General features: G+C 40.5%; 1 protein-coding gene across 2 annotated transcripts in view; it reads left to right on the plus strand.

Moving 5' to 3' along the window:
• DSCAM (DS cell adhesion molecule) overlaps window positions 1–22,867 on the plus strand; it is a 718,205-nt gene that overhangs the window by 394,778 nt on the left and 300,560 nt on the right. For both annotated transcript variants that reach the window (XM_073231316.1, XM_073231317.1), the window contains exons 4-6: window positions 7,541–7,687; window positions 15,279–15,557; window positions 19,007–19,282. In XM_073231316.1, coding sequence (XP_073087417.1) covers window positions 7,541–7,687; window positions 15,279–15,557; window positions 19,007–19,282 — 702 coding nt within the window. The remainder of the gene's footprint in view (window positions 1–7,540; window positions 7,688–15,278; window positions 15,558–19,006; window positions 19,283–22,867) is intronic.

A 22,867-nucleotide genomic window follows, 5' to 3' on the forward strand; every position in this document is an offset into this window, starting at 1 on the left:
AGCATGTAGGAAAGCTTATGATTATATTTTACTGAGTATAGCTATTGCAGAGTGCCTTTTGCCAACAGGCACACACATGGACATTCTTATTTAATGTCACAATATTCCTAAGAGGTAACATTGCCTCCTTCTACAGAATAAGAAGTTGAGGCTCTTATAAGTTGTGTGTGTATTCTAGGTTGCGCCAACAGGAAGACACTGGGCAGAGGAGTCTGACTTACTGGAAATCCCCTCCTTCCTTGCATCCAGACCCCATGCCATCCTGAGCCTCTGGCCCTCCTCTCCTGCTGTGTCTTTTGCTGGTGTGTTTCCTCTGGACACCCCCCCTCCACGGCGTCCCTGGGCATCAGGTCCCATAAAGGGTTCCTTGACATGCAGCTTGGTTGTACCACCCATTCCAAGTGGCCAGCGTATCAGGGCTGAACTCCTGTCTTCCCCAGAACAGAGAGCCCCTCACCCAACTTCCCTGCTCTGTTGATGAGGCCACCATCCTGATGGTCCCTCCAACTGAGCCCTCGGCAGTGTTCTGTTCATTGTTTAGTTTACATGTTTCTGCACGCATCACTTCTGTTCCACTGGTGCTGTTCCTGCACTGAGTGCAGGCCTTACTGTACACACGTGGGCCATGACGCAGAGCCAGGGAGCAATGGCTGAGCACATGGGCTCCCTACCAGAATGCTAAGGAATTGCTCTGGCTGGGATATTTCTAGTTTGTGAATAGGCAAGGCACTTAAGCTCTGTTCCTTACTTCTGCTGTCTGTGAAAATGGGAATAATGCCATTGGGGGCATTGTGAAAACAAAGTAGGTCAAAATACAGGATATTTAGAGCAATGGTGGCTCATACTAAGCATGCAATATTACTGGCTCTGACTACAATGAGTATTAAACCCAGATGCCTCAGTATCCAAATGTCCACTGTATAAGGGCAACCATCACATTGGATGAGGGCCACACTACTCCAGTCTGACCTCATCCCAGCTAATTATATCTGCAATGACCCTTTTTCCAAGTAAGGTCACATTCCGAGGTCCTGGGGCTTAAGACTCAACTGACACATTTTAGAGAAGACACAGTTCAACCCATAACACCAGCTTAGATTTCTTATTTTAAGGGCTACTCTTTTCTCCCTTTATATGCAGCTTTCAACATAATTTTCTTTAAACAATCGCTTTTATTAGGCCACTTAATGCCCAAGAAATATCTGTGGTGCCTTCATGCCTTTATCTAATGATGGCTTGGCCCCCACCCATCACATCACAGAACAGATGCACGTCACAGCCAGATGGCAAGGTAAATGCCATTCTCATCTATGCCTGAATCCAGAGAAACTGATAACTTTAAGGTTATCATAGATTATCCATTTATTTCTATTTCTACTTGTATTTCAGTTAATGCCAATTTACCCTTGCAAATGAAAAAAAGGTAAGATGTGCATTCAGAGGCTCATCTCATTTCTAATGCTGTATACTTAGAACTTATATTTCAGTCTCATGTTCGAGTTTTTCAAAAACTTGTAAAACTGCCCAGGAGGAAGCTTGGTCCCATTACATGGGCTGGCTCTCTGCCGGAGGTGGCAGACACAGCTGATACAAGTTTCATTGTGTTGTGCCACCATTTGGCATCTTATTAGGAGAACCATCTGTTCTTTAATTACTATTAACTCAGTTCCAATCGCAATAGCAAAAAAAGAAAAAAGACAAAACCCTAAGACATGTGTCTGACTAAGTGAAAAAATCAAATGTGCTTTAAAAATCATCCTAAAATAATACTGTCCCTATTGAAGATCTAACAGCCTGGCTGTGCAGGAAAAAGCCAGAGAGCATAACGAAAGAATAATTAACATCAAAATCTTAAAATATGCTCATTTTCATATAAGAATAAATTATACTCACTCCTAGAGGGGGAAAATACTTTCCATAAATTGTACATGAGGCAGTTTCAGGCTAAAATCTAAAAAGAGGTATTTTGGCTTGCTGCCCTCTCACCCAGACCTAAGAAGAGACATTTTGTAAACATGCAGCGATAGACTCTTTCAACCACCCGTCTCAACAAATACTTTTGGGTAGTAGAGCCAAGCACTGTCTTGTTCTGTATAATGGAGAGGAAAAATTGAACAAGATAAGCCTTAATTCTTGCTATTCTAGCTGGAGGAGAGAAATGTTGAGGGAATCTCAAACACACACAAGGTGCCTGCACAGAGATGTAAAGTCAGGTGCTCTGAGCACGAGTAACCCTAGGCTCGGGGAGGCTGACCTTGCTGTAAATTGACTTAGGATCTGAGGCCAGAAAGACAGGAAGGAGCCAACCAGTGGGGATCTGAACTGAGAGCCCTCCACGGAGAGTGATTAAAAGAAGTGGTGGAAGAGGGAGAGAGTGGATGAAGAGCTCTCAGATGCCATCACAGGTCACCATGAGTGAGTTGGTCCAGTGGGACTCTTGTCAAGATGGTAAATGATCTTCATGGTTCCTTGTGCTAAATGACCCTGGATGCTGGAAGAGCAGGCTGAGAGGAGGTGCGGAGGAAATGGGGTGTTCAGGGCTGGGAGCCTTAGAGCTGGCAGGTGCCGCAGGGAGAGAGGGAAGCAGGTGGTTCACGATGTGTTTTGGAAGTAGGAACAGAGATGAGATGTGAGAGGTGAGGGACAATTAATCTGGAAAGCTTTGGAATATGCATGTTATGTTCAGATGCTGACAACTCATCTGATACCGGGAAATGTTCAGTTCAGATAAACTCGGGGAGGAGGTCCCTGAGTTCCTATCAACATGTCTTTCTACTGCAGACCAGATTTCTGAAGGCAATGGCTGTGTGGCCCTCCTCTCCCCACAGCTCCTCACTGGGCTGTGGGAAGGTACCCCAGCCTTGCTATGGCTTTCTATGCCTTGCCAGGGCACTGTTGTGATGCAGCCCCAAGTGGCAGGAGTGTGGTGTAAAATGCAACCATGTCACTTCTACTTTGATGCTTTTTCTAATACATGAGGTTGCTTCACATAAGTAAGCAAATACATGAATGAGTAAAAGTGAGCCCTACTGTGTCTGTGCCCCATGGACTCTTGCCTGTGTGGCTCAGGCAGGCCTACTGGCCTTGTGCAGCATGATATGCATCCTGTGGACCGATCTGTCCTAGCAGAACAGCAGAATAACAAACATGATGTTCACTTTTGTAGATACCATCTCTAAGGTATTGCTATGAGGTGGCATCCATGTATGAATCTCAGCTTCAGTAGGAGAATGAGGAGGCTGCTCATCATTTTTCTATCAAACATGAACACACCAGAGTGTCACGAGGTTGTGTGTCTTGTCTGAGGTCCCACCTGGAAGGTGACAGGGACAGGTTGGGAATCCAGATCCCTTGGATACCAAAACCCAGCCTTTTCTTCCATATTTGAGAGGAATCTTAATGTGGGTTTGCTCTATTTTGTACCAAGGAAAAATCTTTTAACCTGATACTTTACAAGAAAGTGAAAAAAATTAGCTGAGTACATTGAACAAGCAGACCAATAAAAGATGCTTTTACATATAGTTAATTATCCATATCAGAGCAATACACAACGATATATACCGGTTTCATGATAAATACCAGTTTTCCTCCCTGGATGTTGGTTGTTCCCTTCATGGAGGTGAAATGAAGATAATACTTGTTCCTGATCACACTCCATTTTCTTCCGTCCCATGCCATTTCCTCACCTTGCCACATCTCCAACCCTAAGACTGAAATCTGTTTGGACTGTAAGTTCCCTGAAGACAGAGGCTATGTGTCATTCCTCCTTGGATTCCCGGAGCCCTTTGCTGGCCCAGTGACTGGGTGTACCTCTCCACTCTGGCACCTCATACATCGCATCTCCCAGAATTCGCTCACTTCTGGAGATGCACAGGCCTGCTTTCTGCAGCTCAGATCTTCAACTACCCACAGATGGGTAAACAGCTTTCTACAACTGTTGCTATTTTAATTTCTGCCTCTGACATTATTGTACAGAAAACCCCAAAGGGTATCATGTTGGCCCCTTAAGAGCAGCTGCTGTGTGCTCTCCACGGCTCAGAACCGCCACATGGAAGGAATGCGGCCATAGGACTCCCATCCTGAGGGTCCTGGCCACACTGCCAAGTGTGAAAATGCCCCATTTTCTTTGGTGGTTTTATGTCCCTAGATAGAAAGATCTTGCTATCTAGCCTCTGTGCTGAGCTTAGCCAGGCTGACTGAACTGGTACCAAGTTGTGGGTTTATTTTAGTGGCATCAGTATACAACTTCATGTCAACCAAAATCAGAGAACCATACCAGCGCTTAACTCAAAGCCCATTTACTCTTGATTACACAAACCTCTAACAGCTTTAGTATGTCTGGTTTCTACCTTGGCATGCTGAATGCATCACATTGTGAGTGAGTGGACAGGGGTACTAACAGCAGAGAGCAGTAAGAGCTGATAACCTGGAAGTAAAGGGGGAGCAGATAGCTATTAAAGACAGAGCCAAGGGCCTAAACATCTGGGGACAATTGAGTACATGCTGAGAGGCCAGGACAGCCTCTGAGCAGGAGCCCCTAATAACTGAGCAGCATGGACCAGTGTCCACAGTGATGACCCTGAACCCTAAACTCATTCACTATTGTTCAGTTGACTGATTTGCCATGGGTGTAATATGCAAAATGTATAAACTATATGTTAGAAAAGTTTGCATCCAAAGTGCTAATGATCTTCCAAGGGAAATAAAGTTACCTAAAAAAATGTTGGCTTTGCACAATTGTGTGTTAGTACAGGGATGTGTGTGTGTGTTTGTGAGAGAGACAGAGACAGGGACAAGGATAGAGTGTTTGTATGTGTACAATTGATTTGTATCGTTATTTTATATTTGAATATTTGCTTATACTAAACAGAAGCATATTCTTCAGTCCCATTTAAGGATGTGAACAAACCATTTACTCTGTATGATACCCAAATGTCTGGTGCTATATGGCAGGATGTGGGGTGCAGTGGTGAGTCAGTAGTGGGGACAATTCCTTGTCACCATCGAGACAAGCCACCTGCTGCCCTAGTGACATGGTGTACCCTCGCGTCTCAGGGCTCCGGACTGTACCCAGGGACCCTGGGTCTTCGTGGCCCTCTCCTAATCAAAGGCTTTCAGCCTTGTTTTATGGCTCCAAATATTGATCGATTTTGAGATGGGTTTCCATAAGAAGCACGAGTTAGGGAGAGAGAGTTCCAGTTAAGGACAGGAATTCGGTCAACCTTTCTCCCTACCTGTGAACTTCTCAGAAAATGTTTGAAAAAACAAGGCTCAAATTCTCCTGAAAAAACGTCATAGAAGAGTCTTATTTAGCATGCTAAGTGAGTAAAAAAAGTTCAATATTAGGGGAGCAAACCAAATGATTATATTAAATATGCCTGGAGAAGAGCGCTCTCCCAGGGCCCAGCAGGGTAGTGAGGGGCGGAGGCTGCACCTCGGGCCCCCTGGCACTCTGAGCACCGGCCTGTGGAGTGCATTCCGCTTGCATTCTGCCGATGGGCTGCCAATCTTAATGTAAGTACCCCACGTGGGAAAAATGCCAGGAATTACAGACATTACCTTCTTTGTCCCTCTCTTCTGTCACTCACTCTGTACTTTAAAGAAACTGGTTATTAAAACATTATATGAATAGGCAACATATACTGAAGGAAAAATGTTTCATTTATGCACCATGTATTTTGGTTAGAAATGCTTGGTGTGTAGTGACATATGACAAGTGTGTAAAAGGTATTTTTACTTGCTTTCTTTGAAGGGAGGATAAGCAAAACTAGGATCTACAGCATTCATTTTTCCAGCTATTCTAATATTTAGTGTATTTGGGGTATATTTTTAAATAATTAACAAATAGAATTGTTTAAAAAGTGAATTTATTAAAGATATTGCATACTACTTTAACAGCTTGTTCTTTTTTTCTGAAAAGTTTATGCAAGTTCAGTATTTATAATTTTTTTTCTTATCCATGTCCTTTTGAATTGCTCTTTTCTTGCACCAAAATCATAAGCCATTGTTATTTCATTTGTGTAGTTGATCTATGAATAAAGTATAGTCCTTACATGAAATACCCTAGAGATGTTTTGTTTTTGTTTTTTGTTATTTTCACATGGCAAATGCTTCTTTTCAAATGAACGTTAAAACATAAAATGCAAACATTGAAACATAGAACAGGGACAGGGATCATGTTGCCACTTTGCAAAGCAGGTACAAGGATATCTACAATAACAATATTTTGAGACTGCTTAACTCCAAACCCTCAAATGAGAAAACCCCCATAGAGACAGGGGTAAGGGAACATGGTGGGACGTAGGGGTGATGCTCACAACTTAGATATCTGAGACCTGAAATTGATGAAGGCAAGTCTTCTACTAAATTCTGATTAAAATAAACCAAAGGCAGTTTCAAATGAACCTAAGGAAAACAAACATAACATAAGGCGACCTCCTGGCACTTTAGTCCTCTCCCAAACAGAGGAAACCTTGTTGTTTTTGAGGTGAAATTGCATCAGATGCAGAAACACCCCACAGGAAAGAGGCTAGAGGTGGCAGGCAGTGCTCTGCGAGGCACGTCAGTCACCCCCTGTGTAGTCGTAACAGCTCACTTTGGGGTTTACTTTTCTGCCTTTATGTGGCTTATCAGCAAATTATAATTGAACTGAGAAGATTATCTGTAGACATTTACGCATTTATGTTTCAAAGGAGAAGTTGTCTTTATCCTTCCTAGAGCAACACTTCTTGTCGATCCCTTTCTGTTAGCTGTTTCTGAGCCACTGGAGGAGCCCAGGCAGACATCAGAGTCACCCACCAGCATACACCACGCCCATGCTGCACGCTCACCTGTGAAGGGCGAATAACTAGTGTGAATTGCTCTCCCCCGAGGTGAAAATAGCTTTTGTCAATTATTTGAGGAGTTGTGAAGATTAGCAGAGTATTCTAATGCAATGAATACAGGATGAAATGATCTTTATGTTAGCATATAGCAATAAGTGCTGATTATTATCACAAAAGACAGTCTTATCAAGGAAATCTGTGGAACATTTATTGCTTTATAATCTAACATTTTTGTTTAACTGAAATACTTTAAACTGTGGCAAAAGTTGATTATTTCCATGAGTTAGAAATTTACAAAAAAGTTAATACTCCCTTAACGCATCACATTCTGAGAGAAAAGTGACGATCAAAGAAAATCTGCTGAATTAGCTGCATGCCAATTATCTGCCAGTCTGGTGCTCTAAGATCATGACCTAAAAAATTAATTCGTGAGATTAGATTTTCTAAGTATATATTTATTGTGCAGCATACTTACTACAGCTCTGAGTAATTGAAAACTTAAAAAAGTTTGGACCCTTAAACTAACACACCATGTGCACACATGTGCATGCACACACACACACACACACACACACACACACATACTAATAGCCTTTGCATGAAGTTCTTTCAGGTGAAAAAATAATACATATATGTATATTCAGTGACTTTTTTTGTTTTTTTGTTTATGCAATAGGGTTCTGACCTAACCAGGTAATCGTTTTCTTCTATTTCAGGATCTAGATTTCTCATCACATCCACGGGAGCCTTGTATATTAAAGATGTACAGAATGAAGACGGATTGTATAACTACCGCTGTGTCACGCGGCACAGATACACCGGGGAGACAAGACAGAGTAACAGCGCTCGCCTTTTTGTGTCAGGTACAAACTCACAAAGGCTGTGTTTACTATGGCTGGTATCTCTTTGTTAGCATCTGGAGATGACTCAACAGAACTGTGGAATTCACGACCGAAGTGAAGCCCTTGTGACTTTTTCCCCAAATACTTTAGAGCCAAAAGTTTTTTCAAAAACCAATGCCAATACAGATACAGATATTCCAAGTGAAGTCACATTTTGGAGAATTCCAGATTCCTTTGATCCAACACGATTGCTCTTTTGATCGCTCTTGGCCCTACGTATTTGTGTGTTGTCCTGACATTGCCATACATCCCAGCACACAGCTCCAAGGGAGAAGCGCAGGCTCATACAGAACACATCTTCCATTCCCCATATTGTGTCCAACAAGGTTGGAAATCACCCACCTCTGAAGTTAGGATATTCACACCCTCCCACCCCCTTCCAGGATGATCCTCAAGTGAAGGGAGCCAGGAAGCAATGACTCTACCCTGGCAAATAAGTCCCTTTTGTGACTTCTTTTCTGGGATTTATTCTTTGAGGAAACAGCAACCTGTTGCATGGTCTTCACCATCGGCTGGTTACTGGCCCATCAGTCCAGCAACCAAAAAATCTGTTCACATGGTGGTGCAGTAGCATCTCGTGGAGCAGTGTGGAAGTGTGGAAGGTCTGTCTCAGAATTAGAGATCAAATGCAAAAGAGCTGACCTTTGCCTTTGTGGCTGTAGAATGTAAAATTGCTCCACACAGCGAGTAGCTCTGTTTTATCCATAATGATGCTTTATGAAGGAAGGAGAGGTGGGAAGTTGTTAAATGTTGGGTGATTAAAAGCAAGGTCACCTGGACACCCCCTTACTGTCCTTAATAAAGCTCTACCTGGATTCCTGTTCACATGCACATCCTTAAAATAGCCAAAACCCACCTGTATGCTAAGGTACAGCACAAACATAAGTCAGAATTAAGTGATTTCTCCTCTGAACTTGAAAATACCGGTTCTTTACCATGTCAATTATTACTTTATCCCTTGTTCTATAGTGTTTTGTCACCTCCAGTAAAGGCAAGAATGATCAGTACAATAAAAATATACTAAATTTTAAAAAATGGTAGAGAAACATGAATTAGAAAATGAATGAAGTGTGACATGTAAGCCCATGGTAGCTTTAGGGACAGTGGGATGCTATACTTGTTCAGAATGTACAAGAAAAGGTCTTGTTTGCATCAAAGAGGAGCTTCAAAATGACCCACGGAGACAAGAAAGGAGAAGGTTTCAGGGAGGGGGTGAAACTGGGTGTGAGACTAATCTGAGTTCAGCAAAAGAAGCACATAATCATTTCTCCACCCAAAAATGTGAATTAAGTGATGATAATCTGGGAGCCCATTTTTCTTGAGAGAGAAACTTGAAAAGAAAAACTTAAAAAGAAAGAGGAAACCCCAAGAAAGGGGAGAACCCCCGAAAGGTGGCTTGCTTCTCTGTCCCCTAAACCACTAGGTACTGAATTTCAGTTCTCCCTCAGGATTGGAAGGACACATTTACTTTTCTTACTTCCAAAGTTTGCTTTGTTTTGATTTTGTTTTTTCAAGAATGCTTCACTGGTGTTTCAAAAATTGAGAGCAGGACTCATGAGCGTTTGGCCCCCATGGAAGTGATGGGGGCCCATGGGGGCCTTGAGCACTTGTAAAGGGAAGTGCGGAGACCCAAGCGTAATCAGGGGAGGAGTATCCCACACTGAGACACCTGCAGAAGAGAAGAGAGGGCATGGGACTCAACACTTGGGGTTAAAGGTGGGGGTCGTAGTTGCAAGGAGAAGGGAGGGGTCAACAGAGCCACAAGCCATCACAAGCCTTCTAAGAGTCTCCTGCATGTGGCAATGAACACTTAAAATTCTGAGTCAGAGAAATTTTAATGAAATAGTTGAGGGAGAAAATGTTAATGCTGAAAGATGAGAACGTAGACACTGAGCACAGATTATATTCTAGAATTCTAAGCTTTGAAGGAAAAGAGAAATTATTTTTATTTTAAATTTATTGAACAATGTGTGCATGGGATTTGGGCCACAGCAGGGCATGTTCATAAAGAGGTTTTGATGATGCCAACTCCTCCTGAAACTAGAATGGAGTAAATAGGATAACGAAGGAGAAAGCACTCAGATGACATCACCACCAAAGCTAGGTGACGGGGGAACACCAGCAACCCTCGCAGATGTGTGGATGTGGACAGTGTACTGACAGCCGGGGCATCAGGGCAGGAACAGAGGAACAGCAGCAGCGGTGGTGGGTGGTGAAAGGGAAGATCTACCAGGACCTGATATACTCACAGAGGTGCAAGATAGTCCCAGAAGTGCTCACCTCCAAAAGCAGAGGACTGTCCTTTGAGTGGAGACCTGGGAAATGTGTCTAAGAATATTCACAACCTTTGGACAGACCCCTTTGGGCTCTGAGTTCAAACTGAGTGCAAGAAGGCCATGAGCATGATCGGTAATGACCGCAGGACTCAGTGGTGGTCTGACTCCTGGGAGATGTCAGAGATAGTCGGCAAAAACTCCTTTTAGAAGAACAGAGACGCACCCTGAGGGAAACTACTGGGTTTAGGCATCAAACCGAGCCAAAGTAGAGTGCTAAGAGGAACAGACAGAAGGATCAGGTAGCGTGGGGGGGTGCCCAGGAGGAATCCCATCCTATAAAATACTGTAACCAGGGAAATTGATGTTTATGCTATTTTTATTTGGAACCAATATTTTCAGAACAAGGGAAAAGATGAAAATATAACATCAGAGAATTAAGTAAAATCCTCGAAATATCCAATAGAAACTATCAGTACACACTTGTTTAATACGTATTTCCAAGGTCTTTCCATTGAAAAGGCCCAGAAGGAAGGGGCAACCAATAGCAACAAGCACCTCTAATTCCTAGATCACAGTCTCCTTTAAATATCATTCCCCACGAGAAGACCAGGGCTCCTTGGAAAAATGGTGGACTGTAGCTCTGGGGCAGGGAATATATAACATGAGCCTGCAATGTTGCTGGGGTCTTGTCAAAGTCATACAGGGGGCAACTGAATGAAGGGGCTCTCATTGGCCAAAGGGGTGATGAGTTAAATATCAAAAGTTGTGATTGCATTTAATCAATAACCACTAAATACTCTAAAAATCCCTCAGTTCATTATGAACACATACACACACAGATATACATATATACTTACATACCTGCGTGCATATATACTCTCAAGTCCACACATACATATACATTTAATGATAACAAAAGCAATAAGTCTCACTGGTCTACGGAGGGAGAATACACACTCTTCATTTTGATAATAGGTGATTGAAGAGAACAACAAAATTTCTCCCTGTCTTTCTGTAGCTACTATATTTCATGATAACCAAATAACCCCAGTTCAGGAAGAAAGTTTTTATTTTTAGAGTCATTACATGTACTGAATACCAAGGCAGTAAGAAAATTAGAAAAGCACCATTTTCAACACTTAAAAAAATGACTAATTCAGACAAACATCGTCATATGAACTCACTAATCAATTTAACATCACTGAATGTGGAGAAGCCACACATAATGCAGATGCAGTGAGAAAGGAAAAAAGGTTGTATTTGATCTAATCAATCCATTAGAACTAAATTCAGGTTTATAAGAAAAGTGGCAATAGAGGAACACGTTAAACAACACCATGAAGAAAGAAATTTAGAATGTGGGATTTCCTAAAAAACATCACACCTGGTTTGTTTAACCAGTCAAAGATGAGAGGAAAATCAGGAGGAGGGAAGGTCTGCTCTGGATTAAAGGGAATCAAGAGACTAACTGTTAACTAAGAACAATCTGATTTAATTAGTTCAACTGTTAATAATAATAACTTTAATAAAGCTATTTTTAATCTCATCAGGAGAAAATGAATATAGAGTAGAGAATAGACATTACCAAGAGGTTATTATTACTCTTGTGTGATACTGGCATTGTGGGTTTATAAGAAAATTCTTATTTTTATTAGAGAAACATACTAATGACATAGTGATAACTCAGGTTCTATAATGTGACTCCAGTATATTAGCACCAAAGCAAAGACTATAAAGAAATAAAGCGATAGCTGAAAGATAAAAATATATGTGACCCCTGTTGCATATGGATGAATATGTGAGATCCAGTATATTGCTTTTTCTGCCATTGTGTGTTTCCAAACTTTTGTAATAAAAAATAATTTTTTTAATGTAGATAAAAAGTTTGAGGACAAGGGAATGAAAACTAAGTACAGTGCTGTTTGGTTGCATTAATTTTATATGTGACCAAATACCCCCATGAGAACCTGTTTCCAGCATTGCATCAATTGTGTACTTAAAAAATAAATGCCCATTCCTCTTTTGTAAAATAATTCTTTAGAGATTTCATTAGCAACTATAAGCTTCACTAATTTTAGGTATACAATTCAATAATTTTAGTAAATATATGGAGTTGTGCAACCATCACTGTGATCCTGTGATCCAATTTTAGAACATTTCCCTGACCCAGAACGATCCCAGCTGCCCATGTGTGGTCAATTCAAATTCCCATCTCCAGCTCCAGACAACCACTAATCTACTGTCTGCCTCTATAGATTTGAATTTTCTGCATATTTTATATAATCGAATCTTAAAATATGTGGCTTTGTAGCAGGCTTCTTTCATGTAGCACAGTCTTTTGAGGTTCATCCATGCTCTAACATGTACCAGTAGTGCATTCTTGTTTATTGCTGAGTAATATTCCATTGTATGGATATACACATTTTATTTATCATTCACTAAATTAATGGCCATAGGGATCATTTCCACTTCTTGGCTATTATGATAATCCTGCTCCAAACATTTGTGTACTCATCTTTGAGGGAACAAATGTTTTCATTTGTCTAGGCTAGATAGCCAGGAGTGAAACTTTTGGGCTTTATAGTAACTTGAAATTTAAGACTGTAAGAAAGTGCTAAACTGTTTTCCAAAGTGTCTGTACCATTTTGCTTTCCCATTAACAAAGAATTAGGGTTCCCACTTCTTTTCCATGAGTACCTATTGTTTTCAGTTTTCATTCCAGCCATTGTAATAGGTGTGATGTACTATTTCACTGTGGCTTTAATTTGTGCTTCCCTATTAGACAGTGATACTGAGCATCTTTCCATGTGCTTATTATTCATTTGTATATCTTATTTGGTGATATATTTATTCAAATATTTTGCCCAGTTTTTGATGGGGGTTGTTTTTTCTTATAGAGATGGAAGGGTTCTATTTATTTGGGGGATATAAGTCTGTATTAGAAATACCACTTGCAAATATGTTCTTTTCTTAAATGGTATCTTCATTTTTTCAGAAAACTATTTTAACTATTTTAAATTTTTTGATGAAGTTTAATGTACTGATTTTTTTGCCTCCTATATTTTTGGTGTGGTTTCTAAGGGCCCTGCCAAGCCGAAGGTCATGAAGATTTTTTCCTCTGAAAGTTTTGGAGTTCTAGCTGTTACATTTAGATCTATGATACATTTTGAGTTAATTTTTGTAGGCGGTATGAGGTAAAGGTATAAATTCTTCTTTTTGATATGCATATCCAATTGTCTTACCCATTCTCTTTAAAAAGAGTCACTAAAATTATACAGCATTATCTAAGCATATTTAAGAAATTTCTACCAATAATTAGTATTAGAATAAAAAATTTAAGTACAAATCACGGGGTACCGAGTTTTTTTATGACAGGCATTGGAAGTGGGCACTTTCTGTTTTCTGAGTTGTAGCTTGTCCTGCAAAGAAGTTTTATTAACCACCCCACCAAAGGACTGATGCCTTCCCTGTGTCACCTTTTCCAACTCTAAGCCTACCTCCTACTCTAAGTATTTTGTAACTAGTTAGTTCATAAGAAAGTAACTTGTTCTTCAAAGTGACACTCTCCTCAGTCCATCTGGAATTTCCTTCAGGGGTGGAATGAAGCAGTAAAGCCTGTGCTGGCAAGGGCTCTGTACCTGGTGTCATGGGCTTTTTATGTCACTAATCCCTTGGGAGCCCCACACTCAGACATGTGCATGAGCATAATTATAGAATACAGAATTCTGCAGCTAGTGAACAAGGGAACTGCAGAAAAATCCTGGCAACTCAGTCCCACATTCCTAAGGAGAGAATTCAGGTTCTCTCATCATATTCCATGAGGACATCCACATTGTTCTCATAAAGCACCTGCAAAGAGACAAGAGCAGCACGTTTGTCACGGACCCTGATCTCTGAGGATCGCGAAGGAAGGCACAGGAGCAGGGTCAGCTGGCCGTTTGTCGGGCTTTCTCTCGTGCCTGCTGGCTGCCCCCGGTGGCTGCCTATGGAATCACAGCACTTTAACGGGGCCTTTCCACGTGGTTTATTAGACAGGATAGAGGATCGCCACGCCTTTCCTTTCCAGTTTACTGCAGGTGAATCAAAATAGCTACAGTGCTTCTCTGACAAAGGCAACAGTAAGAACATCTGAGGGTCCAGGGGCCCAGATCCGTTCTGTTCCATCTTTGTGGAGACCAGTGTGGCCACTCACTCATGTGACCTTGTGCAAGTTCTGAACGGGAGAAAACAGGAGAGAGGACAAGGAGAGATCACTGTGTTTTATTTTTAGCATCCAGTCAGGGGTCTCCATTTCTACAATCCCCATCAATAATCACTAAGAACATCAATTCCTCTAAGCAAGCCTGGACATGGAGCTGAGTGGTTCCGACTGACCCAGTTCTTGAGCACATGGAATCTTTCTCTTCATCTAGCTCAAGAATATAATGCAGGCTGAACATCGTGCAGTAGAACAGACTCCTTATGTGTTGCTTGGAGCTTTTTAAAAATAGGGCCATGTCGTAAGTGATAATGTAGAAGCTTTTCTTTATTTAATCCTTCATGGTCTCCATCCCTTCATCTCCCCTCAGTCGTGAAGGCTGTCCCAAAGCCCCCCAACATTTTCACTTTCCCTTTCCATTATGTCATCCTCTTCTGTTTCCTTCAGTGCACCTGCTACAAGCTGAATCACCTTTATGTATTTGTTTTCTTATATATTGTCTATCCACTTCCATCCCCACCACATGCAACTAGGATGTAAGTCCCATGAGGGCATCATCTTGCCTGTCTTGCCCAACACTGTGTCTCCAGTTCCTGACTCTGTGTGGGTCCTGGACTTGGGGTTCAAACAGTATTGTGAAATGTATACATGAAACACTTTTAAATTGAATAACTATGTACAAACTCGTATTCTTGTGAAATAAATGTCACTAATGTTAACTATTTCTGCCACTATTGCTTTTTTTGAAAGGGGCAGTCTTATGTTCTCTGGTTATAAGGCAATCCAATTCTCAGTCCAAGCTGGTGACTCCTGTGGAAGCATGCCGATTCTGGAGTTCTTAGTTACTTAATGGGAAATGAGAAGCAGAAGTTTTATTGCTTTAAGTTTTTACAAATTCTTGGCAGAAGAAATATATATGAATAGGATTTTCTTTTCTGCTCATATGTAAAATTGTAAAGATCTGCATTAATAGTCGGTATGATATATAGAATGTAAATTATTATACACAAGGCCCAGTGATTCTCAAAGACCACTTCAAGTCATTCACCCTATCTAAGAGTTTTTCTTTCTTCTGCAGACCCAGCGAACACAGCCCCATCCATACTGGATGGGTTTGACCATCGCAAAGCCATGGCAGGGCAGCATGTGGAGTTGCCTTGCAAAGCGCTTGGACACCCCGAGCCAGATTACCGCTGGCTAAAGGACAACATGCCCCTGGAACTTTCTGGAAGGTTCCAGAAAACCGTGACAGGGCTGCTTATTGAGAACACTCGTCCCTCAGACTCGGGCAGCTATGTGTGTGAAGTATCCAACAGATATGGGACCGCTAAGGTGATAGGCCACCTGTACGTGAAACGTAAGTTGGACGGTAACTTGCAATGGTGCGTTGACCCTCCACTGACGGGCTCTTGTTGCAGGATCTCTGGGCTGTGTCTGTAGCCTTCCATATCCTCACAACAGTCCTGCCAAGGTGGTGCCACCCCATTTTGCAGATGAGGAAATTTAAGCCCAGACAAATTGCTCAATGTTACATAGTGGAGAGACATAGGGTTTGAATTGGGATCTCTCTGATCACCAGACCCCCAGGATTTCCAGTAGGCCACAGACTACATTTCCATGATACCATTACCTAGCTGTTGGATTAAGAATGGCCATCCTGTCTGAAAATTGACGGAAGAAAGGGTATAGGATTGTGCTGTCAGTACAAGCCAAGGAAGTCTGATGAAAGTGGTTGTCCTTGGCCTGTTTCCAGGTGACACTTAAAATCCCTAAATGGGGCTTTTACCAGCAGAAATATAGGGCTCTAAATTATCCAGATATTGGGCTTGGACTCAATATTAGAGCCACTTATTCCATATGTGGTGAATATATTTCATTTCCAGTTGATTTGTATTACTATCTTAAGAAATGTGTTGAGAAGGATGCTGAAGGCCAGTTCAGAGGAAGGAGGGCTATGATCACAGGGGCGGCCCACCAGTCTAGTCAAACACCCTCAGTTTTACTCACAGGGAAACCAAATCAAAGCAATTTAGCCAGGATCACATGGCCAGAATTCAGGGGCAGAACTATGGTCAAAACAGATGGCTCTTATTTCTCAATATAATGTTCTTTTATTATATTTGATGTTTCATATATATATATATATATATATGTATGAACTATAACTAGAAACATATATATATATAAACAAACTGAATCTCAAGAGTCTGATATTGAAAAGAGATGTTTTCTTGCCCTTGGCTTTTTTCTAACCCCGTGCCCGCTTACGGAGCTGCCTCTGCAATGTCGCCCTCATGTACACTGCTTGAGCACAGTACCAGCCCAAGAGAATGCATTTAATATAAATAATCCACTAACTGCCTAGAGCCAGCTGCACAGGGTGACACTACAAATGACACTCAAACATGCTGTGGCTGGGATTAGAAAGAGATGGAAGATAGCGCCTGAGCAGTTATGTTTCTACAGCTGGGGGTGCGTGTGGATACAGTCACGTGGCATTGAACAGCAAGTAAGAATCTTCCCTATAGGTTCAAAATCTCCCATGTTAATACATCTTTCATGGTGTTTTTCTGTTTCTCCCCATTTTCTGTTGAATAAAGTTTATGTATCAGAATAGTATCAAATGTATGAAGTAAGCCAGTCTTGTCATATCCCCACTATTTTGCTTCAGAAAAGCCTGCCCCTATTAATCAAACTTTCTCCTGTTCCCTGTGCAAATCCATTCCTACCCTGTTTACAGGTGCTCTTGGAGGATGATTTTCAAATATTTGAACGTTCAAGCCCACCTTTCTAAGTCTGATGTAATGCCCCTCCCCAAAGACATTCCATTCCCTACCTTCTGCTCAACTCTCAGTATTTATTTTATTGCTCCCTCTGTAGGGGCATTTACTACTATTTGCCTTTTAGAAACTGTCAGTGGGAAAGTCTTAATTCTGGCTGTGCTTGTTTTCTACCTAGCATACTTCTGCCACATCTGGACAAGTTCACAGAAGCCTCTCGAATGTTCCCTTCCTCCCTTCAACCGCTCCTTTGTTTTGCCTGTCTTCTCTCAATGGCAAGCATTTCCTTGGGTTCTAAATTCAGAATGTTCTTCTCTTCAATTTCTTTTCTTTGGTGCCCTTTTATCCACATATCTTCAAATTCCTCCTATCTGAAAACAAGCTCTGAATCTGCATGTTTAGCCTGGGCTTCCTTCTTGAGTGTCAGGTGAGCATGTGTCCCAATTTTACACCAGGTATTTCACTGGCACTTCAAAGGAACAATCCCAAACTGAACTCTCTATCCTCTCTACCTTGTAAATGGCACCCATAGTTATTTGAGACATCTGCCCCTCTGGGTCCTTCTGAAGCCCCCCCTTTCCACAGCCAAGTCCTGCCAAGTCCCAGAGAGTCTAACTCACGTGTCTCTCAGCCATTCTGTCCACCTCTGTCTTGTCCGAGACTGAGTCTGAATTGTACCTCTACTAGACTTTTGCAATGCTCCCTTTCTGATGATTTCCTCTGCTTTAATTTGTCCAGCACAATGTACTAAATCAATTCTAGAAACACTTGCTGAAATGCTTTCATGATGCTTCCTTTAAGCCCCTCTAATTTAATTCCAAAATCTCCAGGCCCTTTACAGTTCTGTCCCAGGTGACTTTGCATGTTTTTCTCCTGCAGTTCTCCTGCAGAGACACTATGTTTCATCGAAACCTACCAGACGCTCTTCCTGAGACATGAGCGTGCTTCATGGCCTGACCCAAGTAGTCCCCACTCTCCACAGTGCCCTTTTCTATTCCAGCTGGCCTTACTTCTAGCTATCCTTGGTATCTGAGAACTTTTCTGATCATTCTAGCAACACTCTTCCCCATATTTTATGTTTTTTGTGGACCCTCACTCACTGCCCTGCTACTATATTCGTTCATGTATTTGTCTTATCCAACTGGAAGACTAGATTCCTTGGAACCAAAGACTGCACAGTGTAATGCACAATAAGGCATAAATAAATGGGGTAAAAAAGCTGGTTCTGCTATTTACCTGCTGAGTAGATTTGGTTATGTTAATAAACCTCTCTGCATAACCATTTCCTTTTCTGTAAAATGAATATGACAATACAGAACGTGAATGACTGTGGGAAGACGGGCTTAAATAATGTACAAAAGATGCTTGGTGACTTTTCTAGTTGTACCACAAATATTTTTTATCTCTGTCTCATTGTGAGTTTAACTCCATCCTTGGCATATAGTAGATGCTATATAAATTCTTTATTGAATGAAAACATAAGAAGCCAAAGGTGAAAGTTCCATTTTAAAGAAGACACCCTGTTTTGTGGCTACAAATTCTAATATCAACCTGTTTTCTTACAGTTGTGTGTTACTGGCCTTGGTCAAACCACATAGGGGATGTGAGTGAGTGTGTGTGTGTGTGTGTGTGTGTGTGTGTGTGTGTGTGTGTGTGTGAGAATGGCCCAGAACAAACCCGTTAGAGCTACCTTGGGACAAAGCAAATAGGAATTCAATACTCAAATACTTCATCCTTATGTAACCAGCACATTGCATTTCTTATTGTCAGTGACTTAATTTTCACATTTATGGAGGGAGAAGGCAATTTCACCAACATTAATCTATTGGCTACATAGAGAAAGAAGGCCAGAAAAAATTGATAGCCAGAAACAGGGCTCCCAAACAAACAGCACACCAAGAGGTAATACTGAATCTAAGAACTTCTCCGAGTATGCTTGCAGTAGTGTATTTGCCCAGTATGTTGTTGCAATGATCTACATATGTGATGTTTTTACCTTCTTTTTTTCTCTTACCAAAACCTCCAGAGCCACTGAAAGCTACCATCAGCCCCAGGAAAGTTAAAAGCAGCGTGGGTAGCCAGGTTTCCTTGTCCTGCAGCGTGACAGGAAGTGAGGACCAGGAGCTGTCCTGGTACCGAAACGGTGAAATCCTCAACCCTGGAAAAAATGTGAGGATCACAGGGCTGAACCACGAACACCTTATAATGGATCACATGGTCAGGAGCGACGGGGGCGCGTACCAGTGCTTTGCACGCAAGGACAAGCTGTCCGCTCAAGACTATGTGCAGGTGGTCCTTGAAGGTCAGTGGGCCTCGTTGTGGGCTTCAGCTGCAAAAGAATGCAAACCCAGAACACTCAAAGAAGATTAAGGGTGAAGCAGTGCTGAGAACTCCCAGTTTTAAGATTTCTATATATCTGATCAGCTAATAACTCTACCCTAATTTTTCAGGCTAAATCAAGCAGATAAAATACCAAGTTCTGATGAAATGAAAATTGCACATGGCAGAAGCACATAATTTAACACATAAATTAAGTAGCATAATTTAACACAAAGCTGAATAACATAAACGTTGCCCCTCGTGTATTTGACATCCCTTGTCAAGATGTAGACTTCAGCAACTTGAAGCTTACAGTTGGGTTGACAATAGACCAAAGTTTCCCAGTAATGCTTTGTTTGGGGGACTGTTTTATGCACCGTAGGATGGTGCACAGCATCTCTGGCCTCCACCCACTGGATGCTGGTAGTGCCTCTCTCCAAGTTGTGGAGGGGGTTGAGACCGTGGGTGAAAAGCACAGCTTTAGAGGCAAAATACAGGGTGAAATTTCAATATAGTGTTGGGTGGAGTGAAAAAATAGCATCTGGTTTGTACAGCTGTCCACAGTTGGGTCTAATATTCCCAGATTTAGGTGAATGGAATTTGTGAGGAATTTCCTTGTGATATTATAATAGGTTTTAGGTATGTTATATTGATTTCATTTCTTAACTTCCTACTTATGTCCCCACGCTTATTAATCAACCAGGTAAAAACACTTCCAAGGTTAATATGCAAATGAAACATAGACTTATCACCAGATAATTGAAATAGCTCTTATCTGTGTAATTGTGTGTTTTGTTGGAAATTGGCTCTTTATATATAAAGTTCATCTGTTATCAATTGATTAAAATAATTGCATGACTTTCTATAGCCTAAAGGGAGAAAAATAAAATTATCTATGGAAATAAGTTTAATATGTCTTGATGCTAAGAGAATATTTCTATTATTGTCTTTTAATCTTAGCTAATTTTCAAGAAGAAGTAGGCTTCACAGGAGATCCTTATTTTGATTCAAATATTTCCTCACAGACAGTGAGTTTTTTACAACAGAGATGAAATTAGCTGAAGGCAAGGTACTCATATTAAATGCTTGATGCTGTGTTCCACATAATAATTAGGTACAGAAAATAATCAATTTGTAGACAACCAGTTTGCTGATGATGATGCACTTTAGTCCTTACATAGTCACCATTTTTAGATTCTTTGTAGAAGAGGGAGAGATTACTGTCTAGGCCTAGTTACCCTGGCAACTAGTTCATGTGATGAAGAAAACCTAAAGAGCATATTGATAATCCATAATGATGCCTGAAGAGTTCAGGTTATCAGAGACTGGCAGCAAGAAAGATTTCAAAGACACTCAGGTCTCACTGGGAAAGTAATGTCTGCTTTCATCTCCAAAAAAGCCTGTCACTTGAATGAAAAAAGAGGGCAAAGGAGCATACTGAGCATACTCATGGGTTTATTTGTTGCAGGTCAGTTTCCATTCAGGACTAGAAGCCTCACTTTATTCTTTCCCTTCTCAGAGATGCAAGTGCTAATGTAGCAAAAGAGAGCAGAAATGAATTACAAATACATATCTGCCTTAAAATGGTGTCTAAAGAGTATCCTCATATACAACCTCCTAATATTCACACTAAAATAGATATGGATTAACATAATTTATAAAAACTCACAATACTATGAACCATTGATATAATGCAGAATCTAGGAATACTTCCTATAAGGTCAAAGAAACTGGAATGGAAGTCGAAAGAAGCTAGAATCTAATAATTACAGGTTCAAGATCAATCCAGAATAACTGGCAAGTGGGATAATAAAAAGAATAACAACAGGTCCTATTTCTGGAAATGAAAGAATAGCATGCATCAGACTAATGGCAAGAAGATAAACACTATGAACTTTGGGAAAAGCAAAACTATGTGCAGACACTGGAGAGGTACCCAAAAGCAGGTAGAAAATATTTGGCCCTTGAAAAAAGGGGAAGGAAAGGATTTAGGTGATACCAACTTTGACACCACTTCCCTGAGAACAGTCTTCAGTCTTTGTGGAGAGAATAAACCTTGAATACTAGAAAAAAAGCAGGAAATGATGGTGTTAATGGATGGAGGTATAGAAGGACAGAGGTCTGCACTGTCCTATCACCTGCAAATTGAGGAACGTGGATGAAAATTCCATGGAGGACATAATAGGAGGAATCCTGAGACCTAATATACTTTCTTGAAAAATTTGGTTGACCCCTAAATGGCAAAAATGTGAAGGAGAATCCAAGTAAACAATACAAATAACTAAATATATAAAAAACAAAACAAAACCAAAATAAAAATATACCAAGACCAGAGGCCAAAAGACAAAGATCTTGAGGGACCCCAGATGTTAGAATGAATAGGTAAGGGCTTTAAAGCTTCTGTTTCAAATGTGGTTAAAAACAAAGGAAAATATGAGCACAATGAATGAACATCTGGGAAAGATCTGCAGAGAAAATGAAAACCATAAAAAGGAACGAAGAGAAATGAAGAAAAGGTCATTGCACTGGCTTTAGTGGAAGACTGGAGAAGGATAAAGAAAGGATCAGTGACCCTGAAGTTTAATTAAAATAAATGATCAGTTTGAAGCAGAGAGAGAAAGAACACTGAGAAGAAAATAAGCAGAGAATCAGTGACATGTGAGACATTTATCGGATTGCCTGACATCTATATAATTAGGCCTAAAAAGATAGGAGACAGAAAATGGGAAAGAAAAAATAGTTGAAGAAATAATTTCACCAAGCTTGGTATAAAAAAATTAAATTACAGATCCATGAAACTCAAAAAACCACAAGAAGAATAAATACAAATAGTACCACATGCAGGCACATCAGAGTCAAGTTGCTGAAAATCAAAGATATATGGGAAATCTCAAAATTTTGAAGGGGGAAAAATATTATGTAAAAAAGGATATCAGTACAAATGATGGATGACTTCTATCAGATATTTTAGAGGACAGAGACAGTGGAGAACCATCTTTAAAATATTGAAAAAAACTTGTCCACCTAGGCTCCTACATCTATCAAAAAAGAAAAAGTCTCTAAAAATTAGGAAAAATATAGTTTCAATAAACAAAAACTGAAAGAACATGATGCCAGCAGGCCTGCACATTAAAAAGTGGTAAATGAAATAATTCTCGGTGAAGGGAAATGACCTAAAATGAAAATTCAGATCTATAGGGACAAAGAACATGAAAAATGGCAGTAAACGTGTTAGTAAACTTTAACAAAATTATTTTTTCTCTTTTAATTTCTTTAAACAATTAATAAATTATAAAATTTTAAACTTTGATGATGTATTATAAAGTTTATAACATAAACAGATGTAATAACACAAGGGACAGAATATAAATTAGTTATTTAAAATTATTTGTTCCAAGGTTCTTATATTTCACATGAAGTACTTAATTTTAACTTTTAGTACATGTGATTAAAATTATAGACATGCATACACATATACATATTAGTATTAATATACATATAGATATTTATATGGGTATGTATCTCTCTGTATAAAACTCAGTTTGAGTTTATCTCCTAAATGTAAGAT

Source organism: Manis javanica, chromosome 3 (genome assembly GCF_040802235.1).
Source record: "Manis javanica isolate MJ-LG chromosome 3, MJ_LKY, whole genome shotgun sequence".
Taxonomy (NCBI): Eukaryota; Metazoa; Chordata; class Mammalia; order Pholidota; family Manidae; genus Manis; species Manis javanica.